This window comes from Mytilus californianus, unplaced genomic scaffold (genome assembly GCF_021869535.1).
Source record: "Mytilus californianus isolate M0D057914Y unplaced genomic scaffold, xbMytCali1.0.p SCAF_11, whole genome shotgun sequence".
NCBI lineage: Eukaryota > Metazoa > Mollusca > Bivalvia > Mytilida > Mytilidae > Mytilus > Mytilus californianus.
In genome coordinates, this window is record NW_026262593.1 from 51,230,635 (window position 1) to 51,256,247 (window position 25,613).

At 32.3% G+C, this 25,613-nt stretch overlaps 1 protein-coding gene across 1 annotated transcript in view; it reads left to right on the top strand.

The window, feature by feature from the left end:
* The first annotated feature begins 588 nt into the window (after positions 1 to 588).
* The window catches only part of LOC127719236 (neo-calmodulin-like), a 38,510-nt gene continuing 13,485 nt past the window's right edge, over positions 589 to 25,613 (top strand). The window contains exons 1-2 of the mRNA XM_052225253.1: positions 589 to 616; positions 876 to 1,019. Of these exons, the coding sequence (XP_052081213.1) occupies positions 589 to 616; positions 876 to 1,019 (172 nt within the window). The remainder of the gene's footprint in view (positions 617 to 875; positions 1,020 to 25,613) is intronic.

Genomic DNA, 25,613 nt, shown 5'->3' on the forward strand with positions numbered 1-25,613 from the left:
CATTGAGATGAGAACAATCTCTGTGGCGCCACATGTATATAACGTGTGCAAAAAATAAAAAGTATAAAATCATAACGGTTCTCAAGATATAGAGCGGGCACCATTTGTTAGGGACGGACGTACAGACCTTTGACCTAGAAAGTTGTATATACATTATGACACATCCTCTAGTGTTGGTTTATATACATATCAAGTATGAATTTTGAAATCAAAATATAGAGCGGACACGATTCTTACCATAGGACATGGGGTTGTCAACTTCAACCATCGTTTTTGATCTTTAACTTTGATAAGGAAGTTGTACAAACATTATGACACAACCTCTGGTGTTGGTTAATATACATGTCAAGTATGGAATATGATATTATAACGGTTCTCTAGATATAAAGCGGACACAATTTGTTACGGACAGACAGACTAATCACTATAGAGCAACCCGACATTAGGCGGCCCTGATAATGGTGAATAAGTAGCTTTGTGAAAATCCATAAAATACTTGAAAATTACTATTTCGGAATCCATATATAGCGAAGTAAATGCACAGTAATTGCATTTTTTTTTGTGGATTATTCATGAAATCACTGAAGCATGACAGGAACTGGCGCCCTCTTAGACAGTCAGTGTCCTCCTCCTCATGACATTTTCTAGATCCGCAACTGATTGGAAAAGCTTATCTATATACCAACACGCTTATTGCATGGATTGAAATATAGCTTTAATTTTCCAACTCGTTTTGGTCTTTTTTTTCTATTTGATTTTAGTTTCATTGTTTATTTTATAGATTATTCAAAAAACCTTTCCACTTTTTTGAGTGTTATCATTTATTTTCAGTAGGTTATAAACTCTCGTAGTTTCCCTAACTTTCGTATTTTCAGAATGTAAGGCAGCTTTCCGTTTGTTTGATAAAGATGACGACGGTACTATTACAACACATGAGATAGGAGTTGTCATGAGATCATTAGGAAAACACCCAACAGATGAAGAACTGAAGAAAATTGTAGATGAGATTGATATAGATGGTAAAACCTAAAGGCTATTAGGACGTTCACAGTTCTCTTTTTTTAACATGTCTGTATTTCAGATAATTTTTGAAAGTTCTGTATCATTTTGGCCTATTTTACTTTATTTAGAGTTAACTGTACTGTTCTTGTCTTATTCATTATATTTCATTGAACACAGATTGTATATGCATCTATCTTTTCTAAATCACTCCCTTAAAAAATAATGAACAAAGCGCACATATGATATGGTCTCAGGGTATAATGTGGATGGTATCTGCAGGAACTCATACACGTCCTTAAATGAAAGACAAGCTGCATTACTGAACAATTTATTACAGACATATAAATAAAGCACAACATAGGTCCAAGTACATATCACCTTATGTAAAACCTTGTAATAGGCCAACTCTGTGCCTTTATCTTTTCAAGTCTTCTGAAAATAGCAGAACTGAAAAAAGTCATACTAAATGCATTCTTATGACCAATGTTAGAATCATGTGAGTGTTGTAAGAAATGAATAAAAAAGATAAAATAAAGTAAATTAAAAACAATCAAGACGTGATAAAACAAAGTCATTAGTAAACAAATGAGGACAGGAAATTGTGGAAATCAGCATCTTTCATATAAAATAAAAATAATTTATATTGGTGTGACCCTGGCAAAACAAAAACCTGTTTTTGAAAGCAGCATTTACATGTGTGATATAAACAATTTCTGAGGGTTGTTTTTACGGAAGCCCATACAGGACCTCCCAAAAATATAATTTGAATTCGAAATCACGAATTTAAATCGTTACCACGAATTGTATAATTCGCTATAACAGATTGAATTTGTGAAAACGAATTGGTGGAAATCGTTAAAAAATATTTTGTTATTCGTAATAACGAACTAAATTCGTTATCACATTTTTTTGTAATTTGTGATAACGAATTAAAATCGTTATAACGAATTGTCTAATTTGTTATAACAGAACATATTCGCGATAACAAATTTGTGGAATTCGTGATCACAGTTTTTATTGTAATTTGTGATTTCGGATTAAAATTCATTATCACAGATTTTTAGCTCACCTGAAACACAGGGTTAAGTGAGCCTTTCTCCACACTTTACGCCCGTCGCTGTTCATTACTTTTACGAACATCGTCTTCACTGAAACCTTTTGGTCAAAGTGTAATAACCTGGATACATTTTACACAAGAGGCAACGAAAGTAGTTTCGCCACGATGGTTTATCGAAGTGTAAACCTAGAAATGAAAATTCTGCAGACCAATCACATTCAAGTATTTGTTGATATGTTAAGAATATAACAATTATTTAAAAATGGCGAAAACATAATACTAGTAGGAGTGCATGTAATTTAAAAAACAAACACAATATATAAAGAGGAAGAAAATAGAAGATAAGTGCACTAGTAGATAAGGCTAGTCTGGGGTGAAGTAAAGTGAGAGAAATAAGTCATGATTGAAGAATGTGTGCAATGAACAAGCCTGCGTAACAACATGGCAGACATGGCGTAAAATAACACAGGGGTAAAATGCTATTTTTTTCATTTATCTTGAAAACCGCTATAGATAAAGAATTGTTAAGAATCACAAGATTTACGTACAGTACTGTCTATTTACATCAAAATTGTAAGAAGACTATTTATAGTCGAAAATGGTCACTGAGAAAGCAAAGATCTACAAATATTTCCATATGATTGAAAGCGACAATTGACCCTTTTTTATCCTTATGTTCTATTTTTTGCCATTTTGGCTATGCTGTTCCGCAGGCGGGCTCATCGCACACACTCTGTATAGTAGATACCCTAATTTATTTCTCTCACGTCACTTCACTCCAGGCTAACCTTTAGTAATATACTTTTGCACATTATATTCTATGTTCTTCTTCTTTCTATCTTTTGTTTGTTTTTCGAATTACATGCACTTCTATTATGTTTTCGTCATTATCAAATAATTCTTAAATTATAAGCATAATTTTTATCAACATATACTTGAATGTGATAGTTCTATTAGATTCTTACCGTTCTTGAGTTATGCCCTTTACAAATGGACAAGGACTTACTCTTACTGCTAAATCTTTTGTTTCCGTTCACTATATTAAGTTTGCCTCAACCAAATGTTATTGAACTACTACACAATGTTTATTTACACAAAACACAGATCAAGCTCGAAATTGGGTGGCGTCACTTTTACCGTTCTTGAGTTGTGCCCATTTAGCGCCCATTTACGAAAACAAAAAACAAACAATGTCCCTAATTAAGTGTCCAATCTCTTTTGCTAATTTTTCAAATAAAACTCGTTAAAATTAAATAGCTTGTGGTCAAGTTTATTACACTTTGACCAAACGGTTTCAGTGAAGAAGATTTTCGTAAAAGTTATGAACAGCGACGGGTGCAAAGTGAGGAGAAAAGCTCACTTAACCCTGTGGTTAAGGTGATCTAAAAATATGTGATAATGAATTTTGATCCGAAATCACAAATAACAAAACAATTGTGATGACTAATTCCACAAATTCGTTATCACGAATATAATCTGTTATAACCAATTATACAATTCGTTATAACGATTTTAATTCGTTATAACAAATTACAAAACATTGTGATAACGAATTTAATTCGTAATAACGAATTACAAAATATGTTATAACGATTTCCACCAATTCGTTATCACGAATTTAATCTGTTATAACGAATTTTACAAAACACAGATCAAGCTCGAAATTGGGTGGCGTCACTTTTACCGTTCTTGAGTTGTGCCCATTTAGCGCCCATTTACAAAAACAAAAAACAAACAATGTCCCTAATCAAGTGTCCAATCTCTTTTGCTAATTTTTCACGAATATAATCTGTTATAACCAATTATACAATTCGTTATAACGATTTTAATTCGTTATAACAAATTACAAAACATTGTGATGACGAATTTAATTCGTAATAACGAATTACAAAATATGTTATAACGATTTCCACCAATTCGTTATCACGAATTTAATCTGTTATACCGAATTAAACAATTCGTGATAACGATTTAAATTCGTGATTTCGAATTCAAATTATATTTTTGGGAGATCCTAAATGAGTTTCCGTAGTTTTTTCTACTTTTGTACCAAAGTGAAAGAGAAGTATGATTTTTATGTGAACACACCTCAGTGTTTCTTTAAGGAATACTATAAATTATTTTATATTTTTTAAACTTACGCACGATTTCAATCTCATTAAAATCTGATCTTTTACTTTGCTCTGTAAGATTTTTTTGTCGTCCGTGCTCGGAGCAAAAGTCTAGTTTTTAAGAGATTTCTATATTATTCGCATGGTAGAATAGTTTTAAAAAATAACTTTAACATAACTGATATGTTTTTGTTCCTTTACTTGCACTTTCAAATAAAGTCTCATGTTACTCCGCTCCCATGTTGAGCAAACGGTATTGTGATTATTTCTTTTTTGAAACCAGTTCTTTTTTAGGGTACTTTTCGCGGTCCGAGTTCAAAAATTGTAGTTTTCTTTGAATAATTAGAACTATATGGATTTGTTCAACTGAACCTTGAAGTGTCGGGTGTAAATTACAAGAAAGTTCAATATATGTACATTGTCGGAAGAATAAAATGTATTTGTTTTCGCCTCGAAACAGGAGAAATTCTCGGCTTCGCGTTTCGTCCCGTTTCTAAAGCTCGTACGAATAATTTTTGTATTTTCCGACAATGTACATGTATTATATATCTATATATTTCTTCGGTTAAATCTATGTGTCAAGTTATTCAGAGAATTGGTTTGAAGCGTAAAATACGATTAAAAATTGCTATTGACGAACAGTTGAATAAGTTAATTTAAATTTTATAAAAAAAAAAAAAAAAAAAAAATTAATATAACTTTAGGGGATGGAACAGTGACCTTTGAAGAATTTTTGGCCATAATGACGAAGCAACTATGCTCAAGAGCTAGAAACCGCTGCGGATATTCGTGAGGTCTATAGAGTTTTTGATAAAGACGGAAAAGGTTATCTCACTGTATCAGAGTTTCAGCACATCATGGGAAATCTTGGAGAGAAAATGACATGGGAAGAGACGGAGGAGATGATAGAAGGGGTCGACAGGGATGGTGATGGCAAAATTTCTTGTGACGGTACATATAGATATAAGAAGATGTGTTATGAGTACCAATGAGACAACTCTCCATCCAAGTCACAATTTATAAAAGTAAACCATTATAGGTCAAAGTACGGTCTTGAACACTGAGCCTTGGCTCACATCGAGCAGCAAGCTATAAAGGGCCCCAGAAATTACTAGTTTAAAACCATTCAAACGGGAAAACCAACGGTCTAATCTATATAAAAAACGAGAAACGAGAAACGAGAAACACTTATGAACCACATCAACAAACGACAACTACTGAACATTAGATTCCTGACTTAGGACAGGTGCAAACAATTCCATATATTTTACTTGTGTAATTAAAAGTTAAAGTCGGAACCCTACTACTGTTACTAGTGTACATTCAAATTGAAATAGTTAATGAAATAATGTCAGAAATGATAAAAATTAATTCCTTCCAAAGTATGGGAAGATGGATTTACGACCCGGTGTAGGAGTAAAAATTATCGGTCATGAAATGTCCACCCGACACATTGTCACAGTATATTGTGTCTACAGACATAATGGTATTATGCAATATCATCCGGACAATATTTACCTATGAAATTGTCTCCACAGATTTGAAAAAGTATCCTTCAAAGAAAGGACAATGTTTCATACTGAAAAATTTCCATGATATAAAGGAATAATGGTTAATGACCCTACCGCAATAAGGCAAACTTTGACAAACCATTCAATTAAAAAACACCAATACAGTGTATTGACCTTTTTCTCACGGTGCTGCTTTGAAATTGAAGCCGTTGTGTTGAAGAATTACAAAACTAGATAACAAAAAACACACGAAGACAAAGAAAAGTTAACAAACGTAGCAGAGAAAATATAAAAGCAACACGTAACCACACCAAAGAAACTCAGGTTATTTGAATATGGCGGCCAATAAAATTCTTAAAAAAGAGGATGATTTTACATTTTGTAAAGTGTTGAGCAGACGACAAATATAATTTATTCTAGCAAAATGTGTATGCTGTGTAGGGTTTGTTCCTATATGTTCGGTAATCTTGTAAATATATGTTTGATAGGGATATTCAAAAGTTTGACGGTTGTAGTATAAAAGAGAAACCTCAAACTTTTACTTAATTATCATAATTATGCGATTTGCTTTAAATTCACGATCTTGCAGCTGCTGGTGTGTCATAAACAAAAGGAAGATGTGGTATGATAGCCAATGAGACAAATGTCCACAAGAGACCAAAATGACACAGAAATTAACAACTATAGGTCACCGTACGGCCTTCAACAATGAGCAAAGCCCATACCGCATAGTCAGCTATGAAAGGCCCCGAAATGACAATGTAAAACAATTCTAACAAAAAAACTAACGGCCTTATTTATATAAAAAAATGAACGAAAAACAAATATGTAACATATAAACAAACGACAACCACTGAATTACAGGCTCCTGACTTGGGACAGGCACATACATACATAATGTGGCAGGGTTAAACATGTTAGCGGGATTCAAACCCTCCCTCTAACCTGGGACAGTGGTATAACAGTACAACATAAGAACGAACTATAAAATATCATGTTCATCTATAATCTTATAGTTTTATCTAGTATATGGAATACACAGCAATATTTATTCAAACAATATAGTAAATAAATTATGTAAGTAAAAATATTTTTGATTATCTGAATTACTTGTCTCTTTTCAGATTTCATAAAAATAGTAACTACGACAGAGTAAAGCTATGTCGTAACACGTAAATTTTAGTTGAAAGGGTACGTAGACATTTAATTGGAGTTTTCGCCCCTTTTATATCTAATATTAGCTGTATGGTAATATAACTCATTAACAATATATAGTAGAGACCTAGAGTGTTTTGATTTGAGACCATTGTTTCATGACCTTGAAATTGGGGTCAAGGTCAAAGTTTGATTTGACGTTCTAGATTTTGACCTTTGCTTTAACTTTTAATGTATGCCTGATAAAGCTATGGTACTTTGTGCTTTAAGTTGCAAGCCATATGAACTTGAAAAAATCAACCGGAAATGACCTTTTGTAAACCGGAAGTAGCTATTTCTTGTCCATATTTAATGTAAAAGTACATAGAACCATATATTTTTGGAATCAGTGTCAAGTCAACTATCAAATGATACCGGAAGTGACCTTTTTCAAACCGGAAGTAACAAATTATCTCCCTTATTTCAAACAAAAATGTATAGAAACCATATATTTTTAAATTCAGCGTATAATAAGCTATCATTTGGCGCTGAAAATTACATTTCTCACCGAGTTTTAATATTTTTCACATCAAAATATATCGTTTCGGGTGGAAAGACCTTCAATTGTTCTCTGAACAATTGGTTTTTAATTGTCAATATTGATTGGTTGTGCAAAATCATTAGCTTGAGTATGGTGTAACAATATTTCTTGATTATAATGGAACGAAAATAAGACAAACGTACGCTGACAGTTTTAATATTCTTTTAATGAAATTGGGATAAACATAAACTAATGTAACAAAACGAAATAGAAATATGAAGAACGCAAATGTTGAAGGACAAATAAACTATTCTTGTTTTGAATTCTTTTCGGCGGGAACATTAGCAGACACCGAAAACGTGAGAGAGAGAGATAAACGAAAAATAAACTCTTTGTTTACAGTTCTGTCATTGAATAAAAAAATAATTGTTGATATTATGTTCTTATAGTTTGGCATTGCACAAGGTCATGCTTTTCTTAGACTGTTTATGTCATCTTTTTCCAAACCGTTGGGTGTTTACTGATTGGTTACATGGTTTATCTATTAGTTGTTTCTGGATTTGAACTAGCTTTCAGTTTACCACGAATACTGATCTGTACCTTGTATCTTTTGTCTTTAATTTAGTATTTTTAAGATTCGCATGAAACCATTTCTAAAGGAATATTGCCTCGCCTTCGTCGCAAGTCGCATTATGTGAGATATAGGTATTACTATCCGGCGGTGTAAACTATTTGTGTAAAGCTTTATATTTCAGAAGCTAGAAGACATGAATGCTTCATACCTTGTTTGCAGATACCTTATGTTACGAAGTTTCCGTCTGTCATATGTCCATTGTCCTTGACCACATTTTTATGGTTCCGCGACTGATTGAAAAAAAAAATACATTCTGTTTTGTAATGTCAATTTCTCACTTATTATGAGTAGTAAGATAACTATAATTGGTATAAATGGGTTTCATGCAACGCCAACATGTCCGTCAGACAGAGTTCACCTGACTTCGACCTCATTTCATGGAACAGTGATCAAGGATAAAGTTACATGATTAGATCCGTTTCTCAAATACTATAAGCAGAAGGTCAGTTATTAGTGGTGCTTTGAATGATTGCAAGAGGAACATGCCAGTCTTGCAGTTTTACCTGACCTTGACCTAATTTTCATGGTTCATAAGTCAAAGTTAAAGTTTTTGTGTTTTGGTCTGTTTTTCAAGTGCTATAAATAAAGTGGTCAACTATATTTGGTGTATGGAATGAATGTAAGGTGTAAATGTTCTGTCTAGCCGGTATCATCTGACCTTGACCTCATACTCATGGTTCATTGGTCAATGTTAGATTATTGTGTTTTTGCTGGTTTTCCATATACCTGAGACTACTTTAACACAACATTCGTGCTCCAACTTTAATGAAGATTCTGAAATACTAATACAACCAACAGTTGCAAATCTATAGGATAGTGACAGCTAATGAAGTATATTTGTACGAACGAATATACCATACTAATAGCAAAATATCAGCTTTATTTGGTGTATTTGACAATTGTAAGTGTACCCGTCTGTCTAACAGGTATTATCCAACCTTCACCTCATTTTCATTGCATGTGCCCTTTTGTTGTACTATACATTTGAATACTGAAAACGTACCTATAAATACGTGTACCATATCAACTTTGCCTAAGAGTTTTCTGACCTTAGTTTTATCCAACTAAATCATTTATATATTAATGTATGAATTGAAAATTTAGACAAAAGGAACCAGTACAGCAAGTCTGGCATTTCGCCAGATAATACCCATCCGATCTGAAACACAATCATAAGCTCAATCGAACCAGTGGTAGTGGAAAAGGAAAACATGTGATCAAGTTATTGACGTTTGCACTACATGGCAAGTGATGTTTGGTTTTGCATAAATAAAATGTAGATATAAACTCTAACTCATATAAGAAAATGAACACATCTACTAAAGAACTGTAACCTAAGACTACACATACAATTTCGTCCGAATCAACCATAACATGAAACAACTAGGTATCCGAGTGTAAGTGTACTTAAAATAGTCACATCTAGATATTCATTGTTTTGTGAAAAAAACAGAAGACTTAAAGAAAATATGCCATGGGCGTATCATGAGGGATGGCATTGGAAACCCCATATTATAGAACATGTAATTTCAGCATACTTTATACGATTTTTGATTCATGAACAGCAATGATGAACATGAATATACGAGTTGTCGTTTTAAGAACATCCCCATTGGTTATTTATCAGTATCCGACAAAAAAAGGAAGTAGATGTCTGAGTGATTCGGAAAAGCTGATATATTGTACGTTATAACTTATTACTGTTAAGCTGTTGATCAAATATGAATATATTCTGTTCCGTAGTTCGTGAGAAAAGATAGACAAAAAAAGGCAACAGTAGTATACCGGTGTTCAAAAGTCAAAAATTGATAGAGAAAAAACAAATCCGGGTTACAAACCAAAACCGAGGGAAACACATCAACTATAAGACGAAAACAAAGGAACAATAGGAACACCGAAGTGCTACAAAAACAAACGCCAACACACATAAAAACGAAGTATTTGAGATAACAACTGCCATATTCCTGACTTGGTACAGGACATTTTAAGAACAAATGGTGGGTTGAACTTGGTTTAATAGCATGCTTAACCTCCCGCTTTATGACAATATTAAAAACAATATCGCTAAAACACTACATGACAGAAATACAGCACAAACACTAGCAAGAATATACATAACAGAGAAACGCACACACAAATAATATAATAGTTGATACAACATGCAAACCGTAGAACAACAACGAACATATACCATAAAAGAAAAAAAAACACCAGGATATCAAACGAAACAGTGGAGCGCTTACGTAACTAACATGCAACCTCTAACTTTATTCAATTATTTTAGAATATTCGTCCACAATCTTTTCATGACAATGATGGCACGAAAAGGCAATTTTATAATTATTTGGACTGCAAACGATAAAACATAAATGATTATCAAATTGAAACCACAACAGAAACATCAAAATTAATCCATGAAAACCGAGAAACGACGCTCACAGCAATCCAAATTCACATTCAGTATAACAGTCATGTTCGGGAATATGACAATGATGGTAATGGAAGGAAATTTTCTAATAATTTGGACAACAAACGATACGACATAACACATTATTCAACCGAAATCATAACAAAAACATTTTAAATTAAATACATGAATGTTGGATATACAAATACCAAGACACAGCAATGTAAATTCACTCTTGGTATAACAGTCATATCCGAGAATAGGTCACGTTTGGTATTTAGCAGACAGACGAAAAATATGTAAAACCACAATCTAAGATGTAGTAAAATTTGTCATTAGTTAGTTTAGACACGGACGCATCGTATAGAGCAATCCATTTGTGATGGTGTCCATAACATTTACGAAAGTGTCATTAATTTTTTTCCCTCATAACTCTGTTAAAGAGAGGTTTCTACGTAATGAGCACACTTCTGTATATGAAGTCAGTATAGTTTGAACACATGCATGAGCATAACATATCAACTGAGATATGTACACACCATACGACGGAGCAAAGGGTATGTTACTGCAGAGAAATGGAAAATTGATAATTGGGAAGTTGAAATCATCCCGTTTGACAGTGGGAAGTCGTCCATCTGTGTCTATATTGAGGAAAATATCAAGGTATCAAGCAGTCCTTCTTGTATCAGTAGTATCCTTAATTTCAAGTTCACTGGGGTATATGAGATTCAAGTGCTGACTGGAAAGGGTTATTCAGTGATAGGACATCATCAATATATCTGAAAGTAAAATTAACGAACTTTGCAAGGTGCTTTTTCTTTTTGTCCTTAACATGCTTAAGAAGGTTCTGAATGAATTCTGCTTCATACGAGTACAACAAGTCGGTCAGAAGGGGTGCACAATTAGTACCCATTGGAATACCGATTGTCTGTTGAAATATCAATCCTCTAAACTCAACACATATATTGTCGATTAAAAAGTCCTGTATTTTCTGATACAATTAGTATGGTTCCTCACAAAATAATAATTATTATAACACAAAACAAGAAATTTATATCTACGATTCCCAATATTACAGAAAAAGCTCTTTTTAATAAGATGATGATGTCGATCTTTCAATTGAGCATGAGGAATAGAAATGTAAAACGTAGAAAAATCAAAGGTTTTAATGTTGCTTCTAAATTGCAGAGATTGTGATCTGAGATTTAGCAGTAGATCTTTAGAATTTTTGAGAATCCATATCTGGTTGACACCACTGGTTGAATATATCTCATCACAATATTTTTTAAGGCAATCTTTTACTATAGAAAGAATAGTAGTCAACACTTTAGAAAGATGTATAGTCGAACATCTTGATGATCAAGCTATGTATCGTTCTTTATACGGAGTTTTGATGAACTTAAAAAATAATATTAAAGTAATTTCTTGGTATTCCTAAACGGAATATTTTATACACACAGAAGAAGAAGTATACTTAACAACAAAATTATTTTCATTTACCTGTGTATAATATGACGCAGGTTTCTTCAAAAGTGATGATTTTCTATAAATTGTTTGAAATTTCACAATGATATCATACTTTAACTTTATTTAAACCTGTTTATTTACTTTTTACTTTAATTATTTATCCCTTGTAATTTTTTATTAACTGTGTATTTGCATTCAGGTGTCACAGGTCAAATTTATTCGTTCATTGTGTGTTAATTTACGTTTTCTGATTGAGTTAAGCCTTCCAATTTATATTTTATAGTCTGTTTTTCTATGTTGTGATGTTATACTATTGTTTCAGAAAAGGGAGAAGGTTTGGTACCATTAAAACGTTTAATCCCGCTGCAAATGTTTGCACCTGTCCTAATTCCGGAATCTGATTACAGTAGTTGTCGTCTGTTTATGAAGTTCATACGTGTTTCTCGTTTCTCGGTTTTTTATAGATTAGACCGTTGGGTTTTCCGTTTGAATGGTTTTACACTAGTAATATTTTGGGGCCCTTTATAGCTTGACGTTCTGTGTGAGCCAATGCTCCGTGTTGAAGGCCGTACCTTGACCTATAATGGTTTACTTTTATAAATTGGAACTTGGATGGAGAGTTGTCTCATTAGCACTCATACCACATCTTCCTATATCTATTGACAATCAATTTTAAGTTTATTCTAGACTACATAGTGGCAAATATAGGAAGTACTCATTAGACATGTATCATGCCACACAAATACAAAAGCACACACATACCAACTCGTTAAAAGAATTGATTTTTTTTCGAAATACTAAGGAGTTCCTGCCTCTGGAATATTTCAAGACTTTTGGTATTCAATGCTCTTCAACTTCGTTCTTTATTTGGTCATTTTGAATTGTTTTAATCGAGCATCACTGCTGAGTCTTTTGTAGACGAAACGTGCATCTAATGTTCAAAATTTAAAGCATACCGTTTTGTTTTTAAATTACCCCTGACAAAATAAATACAGGATTGATGTACACCAGACTTAAACTTTGTGAAATACGATGATGTAGCAAATGCGTCAGAGGAACTGCTTTTTATTTATGTTCTTCCTTTTCTCTCTGGCAATTGCTTGAAAACTTAAATGGATTCAAAAACATAAAGCAAGCTCAAGTTTGTACTTTTGGTCAACATAACTAGTAACCGTTTTCATGTTAAATTCTGATAAGCCTTTTCTGTTATAGACGACATTCCAGAAATTACCAAAAATCAAACTTTTTTTTTCTCAAATATTTATTAAAAACTTTTAAAAATCTAAATGTCACCAATAACCAAAAAATGAAAGACTCTGTAACATACATCTAACTTCATGATATGAACTAGTTTAAAGCTTTATCGACTAAATGTAATGTATATTTTTAACAATAAGTTAAACTTTCTTTATCACAAGTACTGATCAAAATTCATTCCATAACATAACACTATCATTACAAAAAATAAATGGGGTATGTGTCCATGGGGCACATATGATGCTCCCGCTTGCATATCATATACAGTTATAAAAGGACATATCTGAAAAACGGTAAAAGTGACGCTACCCAAATTTGTACTTGATCTAAGTTTTTTGGTAATAAGTACTGTGTATAAGTTTCATAAAATTTTATTTAGGAAAACATGAATTAGAGAACGGAAACTAAAAATTCAGCAATTTGTCTATTGTAAAGGGACATAACTCTAGAATTATACAAGTAACATCTCCAAAATTCAAACTTGATCTGTATTTTGTGTTAAAGTTTAATAACATTTGGTTGAGGTTAACTAAAGTTAGAGAAAGGAAACTAAAAATTCAACAATTTTTCAATTTATAAAGGTGCATAACTCTAGAACTATTAAATTGATACCACCAAACTTTATACTTGATCTGTATGTTGTGGTAATCAGCATTGTGTATAAGTTTCGTAGCATTTAGTTGAGGCAAACTGAAGTTAAAGAACAGAAACGAAAAATTCAGCATTTTTGCCATTTTTAAAGGGGCATAACTCTAGAACGGTTGAAAGGACGCCACCAAAATTCAAACTTGATCTGTGTGTTGTGGTTATAAGCATTGTGTTTAATGTTCATAACATTTGGTTAAGGGAAACTAAAGTTAGAGAACGACAACCAACTTTGGGACGTACGGACATACAGACAGACAAGGGTAAAACTTTATGCCCCTCCGCTACGGCGGTGACATAAAAACTTTTTAAAAATTGGAATTTATAATTTATGTAAACTATAAATTATATTCAAGTTAAATTTTGTCATCAGATCATTTTTTCTAAACTGGTTTAAAATCTTCATCTTCAGCATATAGAGGACAAAAAAATCAAATATTCGAGCACCAATAAACATTCAATGTTAACTTATTTCATTTAACAGTGTTATGTTTTTCCCAAAGCCTCTGCGCTATCCTCGTCAGATAACAACTGGTTGTCAACATCTGAAGTGCTAGTCTCTACGATACCATCAACGTTATATGGAACCAAAGTCTCTGTATCATCATGGACTGCTACCAATTGGTTAGTTAGACTATTAGATAAACAATTACTTGTATTGGTTTCATCTATCTTAAACTGATCTAATTCTGAACTTATACTAGCCTCTTCATCAGAATCCCATTCTTCCCATGAGTCTTTTGTCGGTTGAGGCTTTAACCACCATGATTGTTCATCCTCTCTGTTGCTTTCGTTTTCTTTGCATTTTTCGAAACAAATGTCTCCTTTCTCGTTTGAAATTTTAGGAGAATCCAAACTAATAGAAGTTCGTCTGTCATATAAATAAAGTTCTCCTTCCTCATTTGAAAATTCAGGAGAACCCAATATATTATCTATGAAAGAAGGATTGGAGTGAACAATTTCACCAATGAGCAGTTGCAAATCAATAGGAAGTTTTCGTTTAGCCAATTTTCTTTGACCTTGATGCTGCATTTTTACATTATCTCTACTTAATTTTTGAAGAGCACGCCGCTTTTGTTTTTGTTTTTCAACATAATCTATTCTCCTAAACATCTTGTTTTCGAGAAAAAACACAAAGCAATCCTCGTCGGGAGTTTTTGATTTAGATGGTTTTTTACCTTGTTTTTGATGTTTATGCACATCATACTTTCCTTTAACGGAATTTCCTCCTCTACCATTAGATAATAATTTCTTTTTGTCTGCTTTTAATTCATTAAGTCTTTGAATTCTTTTGTTGATACACTAAAATCACAATGATCTATACATTTGAATGCAAGCATCAATAATGCTTGAGTATTATATAATAAGTGTCTTCTTACAAAAGGTACTAGTATTCTTGGTGCATTATGCATGATACATTGAAAAAGCTTCAAAAGATGATGCTCAAAGCAAACATTGAGCTTGTTTCAAGAAAGAACAGTTTATTATACAATGGTGCTTGATTGGTGTTTCCCCTATATGCATTAATGACAGATGGAACACTTATATATGAAGGGAGATAACTCAAAGAGACTTGCTGGCATACGTTTTTTATGTTTACCTTTAGCATGTTAAGTTGTGAGATATTTCACAGAAATATTGGGTGTTAAAAATCTAATTTTAGTAACAAGATGACCCTGACCTTTGAACTTCAAATTCAATAGGGATCTTTCTCGTATCATATGGTATTACAAATCCTTAAAAAGTTTGCGATCAGATAAAAGAAGTATTTGATTCATCATTCATAAACCATTTTTTTCTGCATACATGTTGGTCCTATTATAGTTCCTTATACCTTTATTTTTTGACAATAGTGTCTTTAAAATCAAAACGGATTTTCTTCACATATCCAATTTGAAAGTTGATATCCAATACATGAAGTTAAACTGAGGATGGAAACGTGGTATGTGTCAAAGAAATAACAACCCGACCAAAGAGCAGAAAACAGCCCATTGGCAACGCCACCAAAGGGTCTTCAACACAGCGACAAAATCCCGCAACCGGAGTTAATTCGAAATCCTGAAATTAATTTTAACCATTAAATTCATAAAATAATGTTACTAGCTATGACCTTAACCGAAGACATAGTAACCTCTAAACTAACAGGAATCTTCTTTTCATTAAATGTGTCCATATATATGCAAGAAATGTGCAAATCAAAAAACTATTTCGCATCAGGAAACCACTTTTCTGTACCAATTTTGGTCCATTCTTAGTAATTATGACCTTGAACTTAGACATAGTGACCTCACAGTGATTCTCCTCTAGTTATTTGTGACTTATATATGGCCAAGTATGTTGCATTTCCATATAAAGTATTTTATTAACTACCAAGAAACCACTTTCATGCATATATTTTGGTCATCCTTAGTAACTATGACCTTGACCTTAAACATGATGACATCCAAATCAGTAAGGACATACATATATGTATCAAAAGATTTAACCAAGATATTATTCAGATTTTGTCCTACTTTCAAATTATTAATTGCTGCTAAATATTTGACTTTTCACCTTTTGACCTTAAAATCATTACCAATTTTGTTCATCCCCTGGGGCGTCGTAACACCAAGTTTCAAAAATGTTTAACAAGAAACATCCTGAAACCATATTGTTGTTCAGTTCAGATTAGTCCAGTTCAGTCTATTAACAGATGTATTACTAAGTCACCTTACCTTTCAACACTTTGATTTCAGAATCAATAACTTTTTCATACCCCCATAGACCAAATACTGAAATGCATTGAACAATAGACTCTAACTGTGATGTACTTATGTGATAACATGAGCAGAATGTGATATTAGCAATATATGAAAAAATGCACGAATTTAAAATTTGTCTTTGGACAATTTAAAAAAAAACAAAGTTTAATCAAATGAGTTCATATAGTTCAAAAGGAAACTTCCTGAAATCAAAATTATGCCCAATTTAAGTCTACCTATCACATGTATCACAGGACTTGTCTCAGAAAAAAAAATTCCTTTATACCTTTCTGTTATTTTTCGGGGACAAGTTAAAGTGCTACCGATAGTTGATGTGACCTGAAAATTGCTTTTAACTTTCTGATCCCAAAATCAAATGGGGTTTTCCATACCCCATGGGTATTACCAAATCAAGTTTTGTAAAGATATTGTTTATGGCTTATAAGTTTTTATATGAAAACTGAAATGTTGAGGACCTGACTCCTGTAGGATGACAATCATAATATTGTAAGCGAGTTCCAACATGGTTGCAAGTGGCCGGAAAAACAGATCAACATAACTGTAATGGCCGCACAGTGACCGATATATTTTAAATTCTACGTCATTTGGTCTCGGGTGGAGAGTTGTCTTATTGGCAATCACACCACATCTTCTTATTTGTATACAAAGTTTTCCTTTTGTTAAACTTTTGTGCATTAACATTTATATATCCTAAACATCTGGTAAATAGGCTGTTTCATTTTTTTTTTTTTTAGAACACACAGAGCTGTTTGAATAATCATTTATGTTTATGAACAAAACAAAACGAAAGTTATTACAGCAATACCATATGCTTTAGGGTCAGCAGAAATAAAAAGGCACCGAACTACAATTATTTTTTTTCTTCCGAAAATGGTAAAAATCATATCTACGGCTTTGTAAAACAACATTTCAAAATCCTTTTTATTATATTTTTGAAAAAAGCACAATATAAGCAATTCATTTTGCCAATTTATAAAGAAATTCTATCGATTTTAATTTACACCACCCTTTAATACCTTAAAAATAAAATATTTGTATTTATACCTTAATCTCATCCAGTTTATTGTTCAGCATAAGTACAGCACGCTGAATTGCTTCTGTTGAACCTGTTATATTAAATTTCACAACCTAAAATTAAATGATTAAGATTGAAATCATACTGAATGATCAGGTGAGATTAAAATCACAGGCCACTTGCTGCTCCGGGTAATGGTTTAAAGTTAAATGAGTAATGGAAAATATAACATAGGGGCTAGTTCACTTGGTATCAGTATAGAGGAAGACATTTCACCTTATCAAGAAACATAAGTCCGACTAAAGTACAACCACTCTTTGCTATTACTCCTGAATGCCGTATGCTTAGTGAAGAAGCATCAAAACGTCTTCGGTTTTATCAAGCCAGGGAACTTAACAACAACCTTCTCTCTGGAGGTAATCATGCTATCCTAAGACCAATGAGACCTAACTGTAATGACTTCAACACTTAAACCTTAGTAATATCACATTAATACTACTAATGTTATGATATAATCTTACAGCATTTTCCTCTACGTTATCTATTGTAATTTTCTTCACTAAGGATTTATCTTTTATTTCCTTTATTTCATGTCCATGTTTTCCAATTACTCTACCTAAAATAATATAATATTAAAATTTAGACTTTTGATAATTCTGAGTTTTGTCAGAGCAGCTGCAATAATGTAAAGCTTTTTTTCGTTTGTTTTGATAACATTTTGTTTGCTCTTTATAACTGGATAAAAAAACACAAGGGTTGGAACATTTTATTTTATAACACATATTGCAACAGTTAATATATATCTACATGAAAGCAAAAGTTTGTCATTATTTTTTCATAAGGCGTAAATTTCTTTTACTTGATTGGAATAATTTCTAAGCATTATTAATCCACAAAACAATTTATTCGAGCGTCACTGTTGAGTCTTTTGTAGACGAAACGCGCGTCTGTCGTAAATACAAAATGTAATCCTGGTATTTATGATGAGTTTATTTATAGTGGGAAATATAAATTACAGAGGTTTGCTATAATAATTACCATCTCTTATTGTTGTTCTACTGTATCAACTTTTTTTGTTAAGTGACTGGAGCACATGTATATCCCTATCAGTTCAGTTGCATAATGTGAACATGAACACGAGTGAAAGTATTAATTTAAAATATCCACCAAAAACTGTATAGTCTTGGCATAAAATATTGGGTTAGCAAAGCAAATTAAAGATTTTCATTATTTCAAATTTAGATAAACATATCGATGCTAGATTCACAGTTTTTATAACTTAGATCTATAACATGTGTAGAAATTGTACGCAAGGAGTTTTTAAAATCTTAGTAAAGAGTTATGATATACGATATAGCATTATATTGAGCTGCATGAGTGCTTAAGTAATAGTGATAGTGACATATTGTAGCTCCTACAAATAATGTATAAATGAACTTGATGTAAAGTGTATGCAACAGTAGTAAACTGCTGTTCAATTTTAAGTCATAAATCCATTAAGCGAAAGCAACTCTTGGTCACAAATTAAAACCTAGGAAACCACATCAACAACAAGTGAAAACAGCGAAACAACAAAAGCACTGAACTGCAACAAAAACAAACGCCAATATTCATACAAGCACACCATCTGATGACAACTTTCATGCTCTTAGTTTGGTAGAGGACATTTTAAGAAATAATGGTAGGTTAAACAGGTTTAATGGCTAGCCAAACCTCCCGCTTATATCGCAATCAAAATTATGCCGCTTAAATGACAAAATTATGTGACAGGAATACAGTACCAAAAAAAAAAGGCAAGAACACTTAAAGAACGGAGAAATACATAAAAAGATAAAATTACACCATTAGAATTTCCGAGATCTTTCATAGCCTAGTGGACGTTAAGACAATAATACACATAAATCGTGTAGTCTTCGAGTGAATGTGATAAAATTTGGTTGAGACACACTAAAGTTGAAGAACGGAAATGAAAATTCATCAATTTTCATGCTTAAAAAGGGGCGTAACTCATGAACAGTAAAAGTAAAAAGACACAAAAAAGAATAGAACCATAAACTTTCAATCAGACATCATGACCACCACCACACTCAAAACTTCTTACTGTGATAAACATATTTAGAATACGATTATTTGATATCAAACTCAGACTCAGATATCAACCAATCAAAATATAGGATTTGGTGTTTCCGGCAAAAAATTGTTTACTCCTAGTTTTTTGGTAAAATTGTATAATCTAGGAAATCGGGACGATATACCCTAAAACGGAATTGTTACCAGGTCTGTTACATTCTATTTAAACTCCATATTAATTAAAAAACTTTCAGCGTTAAAATCACATTGTCAACAGTCACTTATAAACCATTACCTGCTAAATGTGTAGGCACTGTGTAATCCTTTTGCTTAAATTCCAATAAACATCTAGCTTCATTTACTGCCTTATATGACTAAAAAAAAAGAAGAATAACAAGTCATATTTGATAGACAATTTGGCGAAAAAAAGTTTTTGATTTATAATTTTGAGTGTGCTTTATCACTGAACTAGTATACATATTTGTTAAGGGGCCAGCTGAAGGACGCCTCCGGGTGCGGGAGTTTCTCGCTGCAGACCCATTGGTGGACTTCGGCTGTTGCCTGCTCTATGGTCGGGTTGTTGTCTTTTTGACACATTCCCTATTTCCATTCTCAATTTTATTTAATGATCACTTCAGTGGTCACCATATATATTGAGCACAAGTGTTCACACCATAGACGACGTTTCTTTTGATTCAAAGCACAAATTAGTACATTGTAAAAATCAGTGATTATACAGTGTAATGTAAAATAGTTGTTCATACATTTGCGAAATTTTTGCAGCCCTATAATGGTACGGTGATGTAGTCATCATTCTCATCGGAAGTGTGTATTTTGATTTTTAATTTTGAGTATGGTTTAAGAATTGGTTCACATTACAGTCCAAAGGGTCCAATAATAAACTCAAGTAAAGGAAACAGTAGTATACCGCTGTTCAAAAGTCATCAATCGATTGAGATAGAAAAAAATCAGGTTAACAACTAAAACCGCGGGAAACACATCAACTATAAGAGGAAAACAACAGAACAACAGAAACACTGAAGTTTAACCACAAACAAAAACCCAAAATGCATCATAAATAGAAATTTTTTTATCAACTGCCATATTCCTAACTCGGTACAAGACATTTTAAGAAAAAATGGTGTGTTGAATCTGGTTGTATGGCTAGCTAAATCTCCTGCTTATATGGTAATGTTAAAAAAATATTTCTAAAATTACACCACTACGTGCAAGAAATACAGTTCAAACAAACACAAGAACACACAGCACAAAAAAAAACACACAAAGAAACAACACAATAGTCGCTACAATATGTAAACAGCAGAATAACAACACACATCTTCTATTAACAACAGCACATGTTTTATGTACAAAACCATGTAATTAAATTTTGGATTTTGAGCAACGTTATCAAATTGATCCAAAGGGTCCAAATTAATCCTTTGTTTGATTTCATAAAACAAAATTGAAAGAAAAAATCACTAGCACACAAATAATCAAGAAGATGGGGTGTAGCTTAGTTGACAGTGTGACCTTGACAGACAGTAATATACACCTAACAATCATTCTATAATAGTTGACATATTGCTTAATGTTTCTTAGAAACAGACCATACAGGAAAACATTGACCATTGAAAATTGAATTAAGGTCAGATGAACCCTATTACCAGACAAACTTGTACACCTATCAATCAAACCCATACACAAAATGTAGTTGGCCTATTGCTAAAATATCTTTAAAAAAAAATCAAACTTAAAAACTTTACTTTGACCCATAAGACCAATGTAATGTTCGAGGTCAGATGAACCTTGCCAGACATACAAGTACACCTTTTCTTCGACATTTCCGAGGAACAGAACCTTGATCACTGGTCCAAGAAACAAGGTCAAGGTCAAGATGGATGGACCTTATAATTTTTCTATTTACTCAATATAATTGTCCACTTGTAATTCATTTGTAAGTGAGTAAATTTAAAAACAAAATTAGTTTATTTGAGCAATTATGTATATACCATTAAGTAGCTATGGTGCCATACATTATTCCCCCCTTTTGTTACTTGATTTGCATCCCTATGTCTCTCAGGTGACCAAATAAATGTTAAAAAAAACACATTCAGCCTAATTTAATACTCTACAAGTCAAGTTTTTAATGGTCCGAGACGTTATTAAGTATTGTAATACAAATCTAGTTCTTTACCTCACCAATTACTGTAAATCTGTAGCCATCTGGCTGTTTCTCATTTCTAACAGACCGCACTCCTTTAATTTTTCTGGATTTTTTAATGTTAGTGCCATCCCTACCAATGGCCAGTCCCATCAAATTAAAAGGGACCATGAACGCTTCTGTATAAACAGGCTACAACAAAGTCATCAGATATCTCTTATTGCAACTTTTAAAGTGAATTCAATAATACTGTAAAATTGTATTATTCCTAGTTCTGTCTTACTTGAATTCACATAATAAGACTTCAATTAAATCTTAATTACATTCAATAATCCTGAAACAAATGTGTTATTCCTTGTTCTGCCTTACTTGCATTTACATCATAAGACTTCAATTAGATCTTACTTACATTCAATAATACTGTAAAATTGTATTATTCCTTGTTCTGTCTTACTTTAATTCACATCATAAGACTGCAATTAAATCTTAATCAAAGAGTTCCGAAGTCCCCCATGATACACATATAAAACGTCCAAGGTTATAGAAAGGGTTTTTTTCTTTGAAACTCTGTAAAAATATCTTATAGGAATATAGGTTTGAGGGTGCATGCAATTCAATACTCCCTATTACTAATATTTCAAAGAAGCATAACTTTTTCAGAAATAATTGATCGACTGTGATTTTCAAAGTTGTTCATATAAACTGTTGATACAAATGTCATAACAATGTGACAATAACTGTACACATGGGAGCACGGTTACAATGCAATTTTCCATAATTAATATTTCCAAGGGACATTACCCTGATGAAATTGGCACTTATTTACAAACTTTTCCGAGAAATTGCTTATATAAATAGTGTAAGTTTATAACAAATGAGCGAGAATTTATAAAATTGCACTGATTGTCAAAAATGTGTATCAGTTTACACTTACACATTACTGAAGATTGCTAACTGTGAAGCACGTTTATATCAGATAAATTGTTTCTCCACACAATGTTTTGTAGGGTATAAGAAATGCCAGGTGTCTATCCGTCTGCCTGTCCGCGCAGTTTTGTAAGCATAAAGTAGACTTTCACATGCAATACTGGCAAGATATTTGAGAAATATTATCCAAGGTTGATATCAGCTTTGTCGCAGACAACTCTGATTCTAATCAATTCAGTGTCTTTCGACTCTTTTTTTAATATAGTTATATAAGAAATATAAATCATTTAAAATTACGTAGTAATAGCCATCTTGCATGTACAAACCTCTGCATGATAAATAAAGTTTACCATAATGTTGACCAAATAAAGACATACTGTATGCACTTAAATTAGAATGGAATTTTTTTTTAAGATTTGTGTTAATGAGTTTTTTAAAAAAATCAAAGCTTACCTTGGTATCCATCTTGGTAAACCTACTGTCGGAAGGTAATCAATGACTTTACTTATAATAATTTAAAAACCTAACAAGGTTTAAAAAATGTCATAAAAATCAATATGCTTTCAGTATTTGTTTTTTTCGTTTGATAAATAATCGATCAAATGTTATTCATATATTTTCAAAATAGGAAAGTAAATAATGAGGGGAACATATTGATCGCTTTACGTAACAATCTTATCTATATACATACAGATTTGTTTACATGAAAGAATAGTACATACGGTTACATTCATGAGGGTCTTCATGGGGAGAGGTCTTTATTTCTGTTTTCAATAATATTAATGCCAGTTTTCAGTATGTTTAGTTGCTTGTTTTTCTCCATTCTTAATATTTTAAGAACCTCAATATTTTCTTTTTCATTTGTTTGTCCTGTTCTCTTTCTTCTTTTTATTTTTGTCACTTAATTTGCTCTACCCTAGATATAAACCATTATCCAGACCATCAAAATTCACTACAATCTAAGATACCACAATCACCGGCTGGCCGAATGTATTTTGTTTCTAATTTTCAAATGAAAAGTACCTGCAAACCAAAATAAATATACCCTCCTGAAGCATACGTGAGTAGAAGCCTCATCTGGCCAATCTCCATGTACTTTTACATTGCGTTTCCTTTTTTGTTAAATAACGTTTTCGTGATATTCAAAAGCAAATTTTAAAGCAATTACATGTATAGTGAGACCTGACATTATCACAGTTATATGACAATAGGTATAGAAGTGTTTTATACCAAAACGACATACACTGAATATTGCTCTGCACTCAGACACCTATCTAAGTAGTTGCTATATATATGAGTCTTATGAATAATAGAGGTTTTGTGAACCCTTAATTAATTGCTACATGTATGTCTTTCTGTTGTTGATTTCTGTTGATAAAATGACAGACGAAATTTAATAGCAATATCAATTACATAGTAAATAAATAAATAACTTTTTTCGTACATAAAGTCACGATTAATTTTTTATAATAAAACTTTCATGCCTTTGATTTGAGGTACATGATAAAATTAATTAACCTGACAGCTAGCTAGAGTGGTCCAGTAGGGTTAAACCCATAGGTCAAAAGGTCACAGTAAAAAAAAATCACGTCACCAGGTCACTTTTAAGCTGCATATAAAATATTTAAATCAAATGGTTTGTACAATTTTACAGATCACATGTCTTTTTTAATGAGACGTTTCTGAGGGTCCATCCAAGTCACAATGTATAAAAAGTTAACAACTATAGGTCAAAATACGGCCTTCAACACGGAGCCTAAAGATCACTTATTGCTTGAAATTATGTTTGGCAAAAGGTTGAATAATCATCAACAGATTTCAGGAAATAAGCTTAATGCTGGAAAGTTTTAGGCAATAACTTAATGCCTAGGCGTTAGCTTATTGCCTAGGATGTACGCTTAATGCCTAATTTTCTTATACAATAAAGTCAGAAAAATGAAAGGTCTCGATTTACTCATTATATCAGTTATTCCCCGTACATGATTGTTTGCACCCAAATGTTTCGCTGAAAGCAATTATCAAAACAACTATAATACTCATAGATAGTCAGAGCAACTGTAAACCGCAAAAAATATCAGAAAATAATTCATTATAACGGAAATTGTTCATTGACTTGTGAGCCGGTAACTGTCATTTAGTGACCATTTATACCCATTTTTGCATATCTTGAAAACGTAAATAGATACCGAGAAAACGTAAATAGTAAATTTAAAGTGATTATCAAACCAAGATGAAAAAAAATAGTTCATCATATTATGGTGGCCGGTTAAGGCCATTTCGCGTTTTCGCCCTTCATATTCTATAGGGCGAAAACGCGACGTCGAAAACGTGAAATCGGAAAGAAAAAACATTTCGCGTTTTCGCATTTTTGAATTTGCGTTTTCAAGATTTCACCCTATAGAATATGAAGGGCGAAAACGAGAAAACGCAAAATGGCCTTAACCGGCCACCATATTATAAGCTATATTGTTATAACTATTGAAATCGTGTTTGCAAGAAAAAAATATCAAGCAAAAGAATTAAATAAAGTTTAGACGAGCATTTATATCGAGGGAGAGTTTATAAGGCATAAATATTCCTAAATTCCTATGAGACTACTAAATTGATTTCCTCTGTGCACTTCATTTTTTTCAAGATAATTTTTAAATATGATAACCGTAGAGCGATGCCTAGTGTTGTTTATGCATAACTTAACAGATACATGTACTCGAAGTTACAGAAACTTAAGATAGTAAAATAGAATAAAAAATGTTATAAATAATTCTTTAAAACAGCTATTCTTTTCTTTATTCAAAGCTTCTAATTGGTTCAACAAACTGGTGCTTGTTTATTTAAAATTCAAATATGGTATTATCAATATTGAAGGTTTATGATGTTTGTTTAACCGAACGGGTAATTTATTGCAAGTT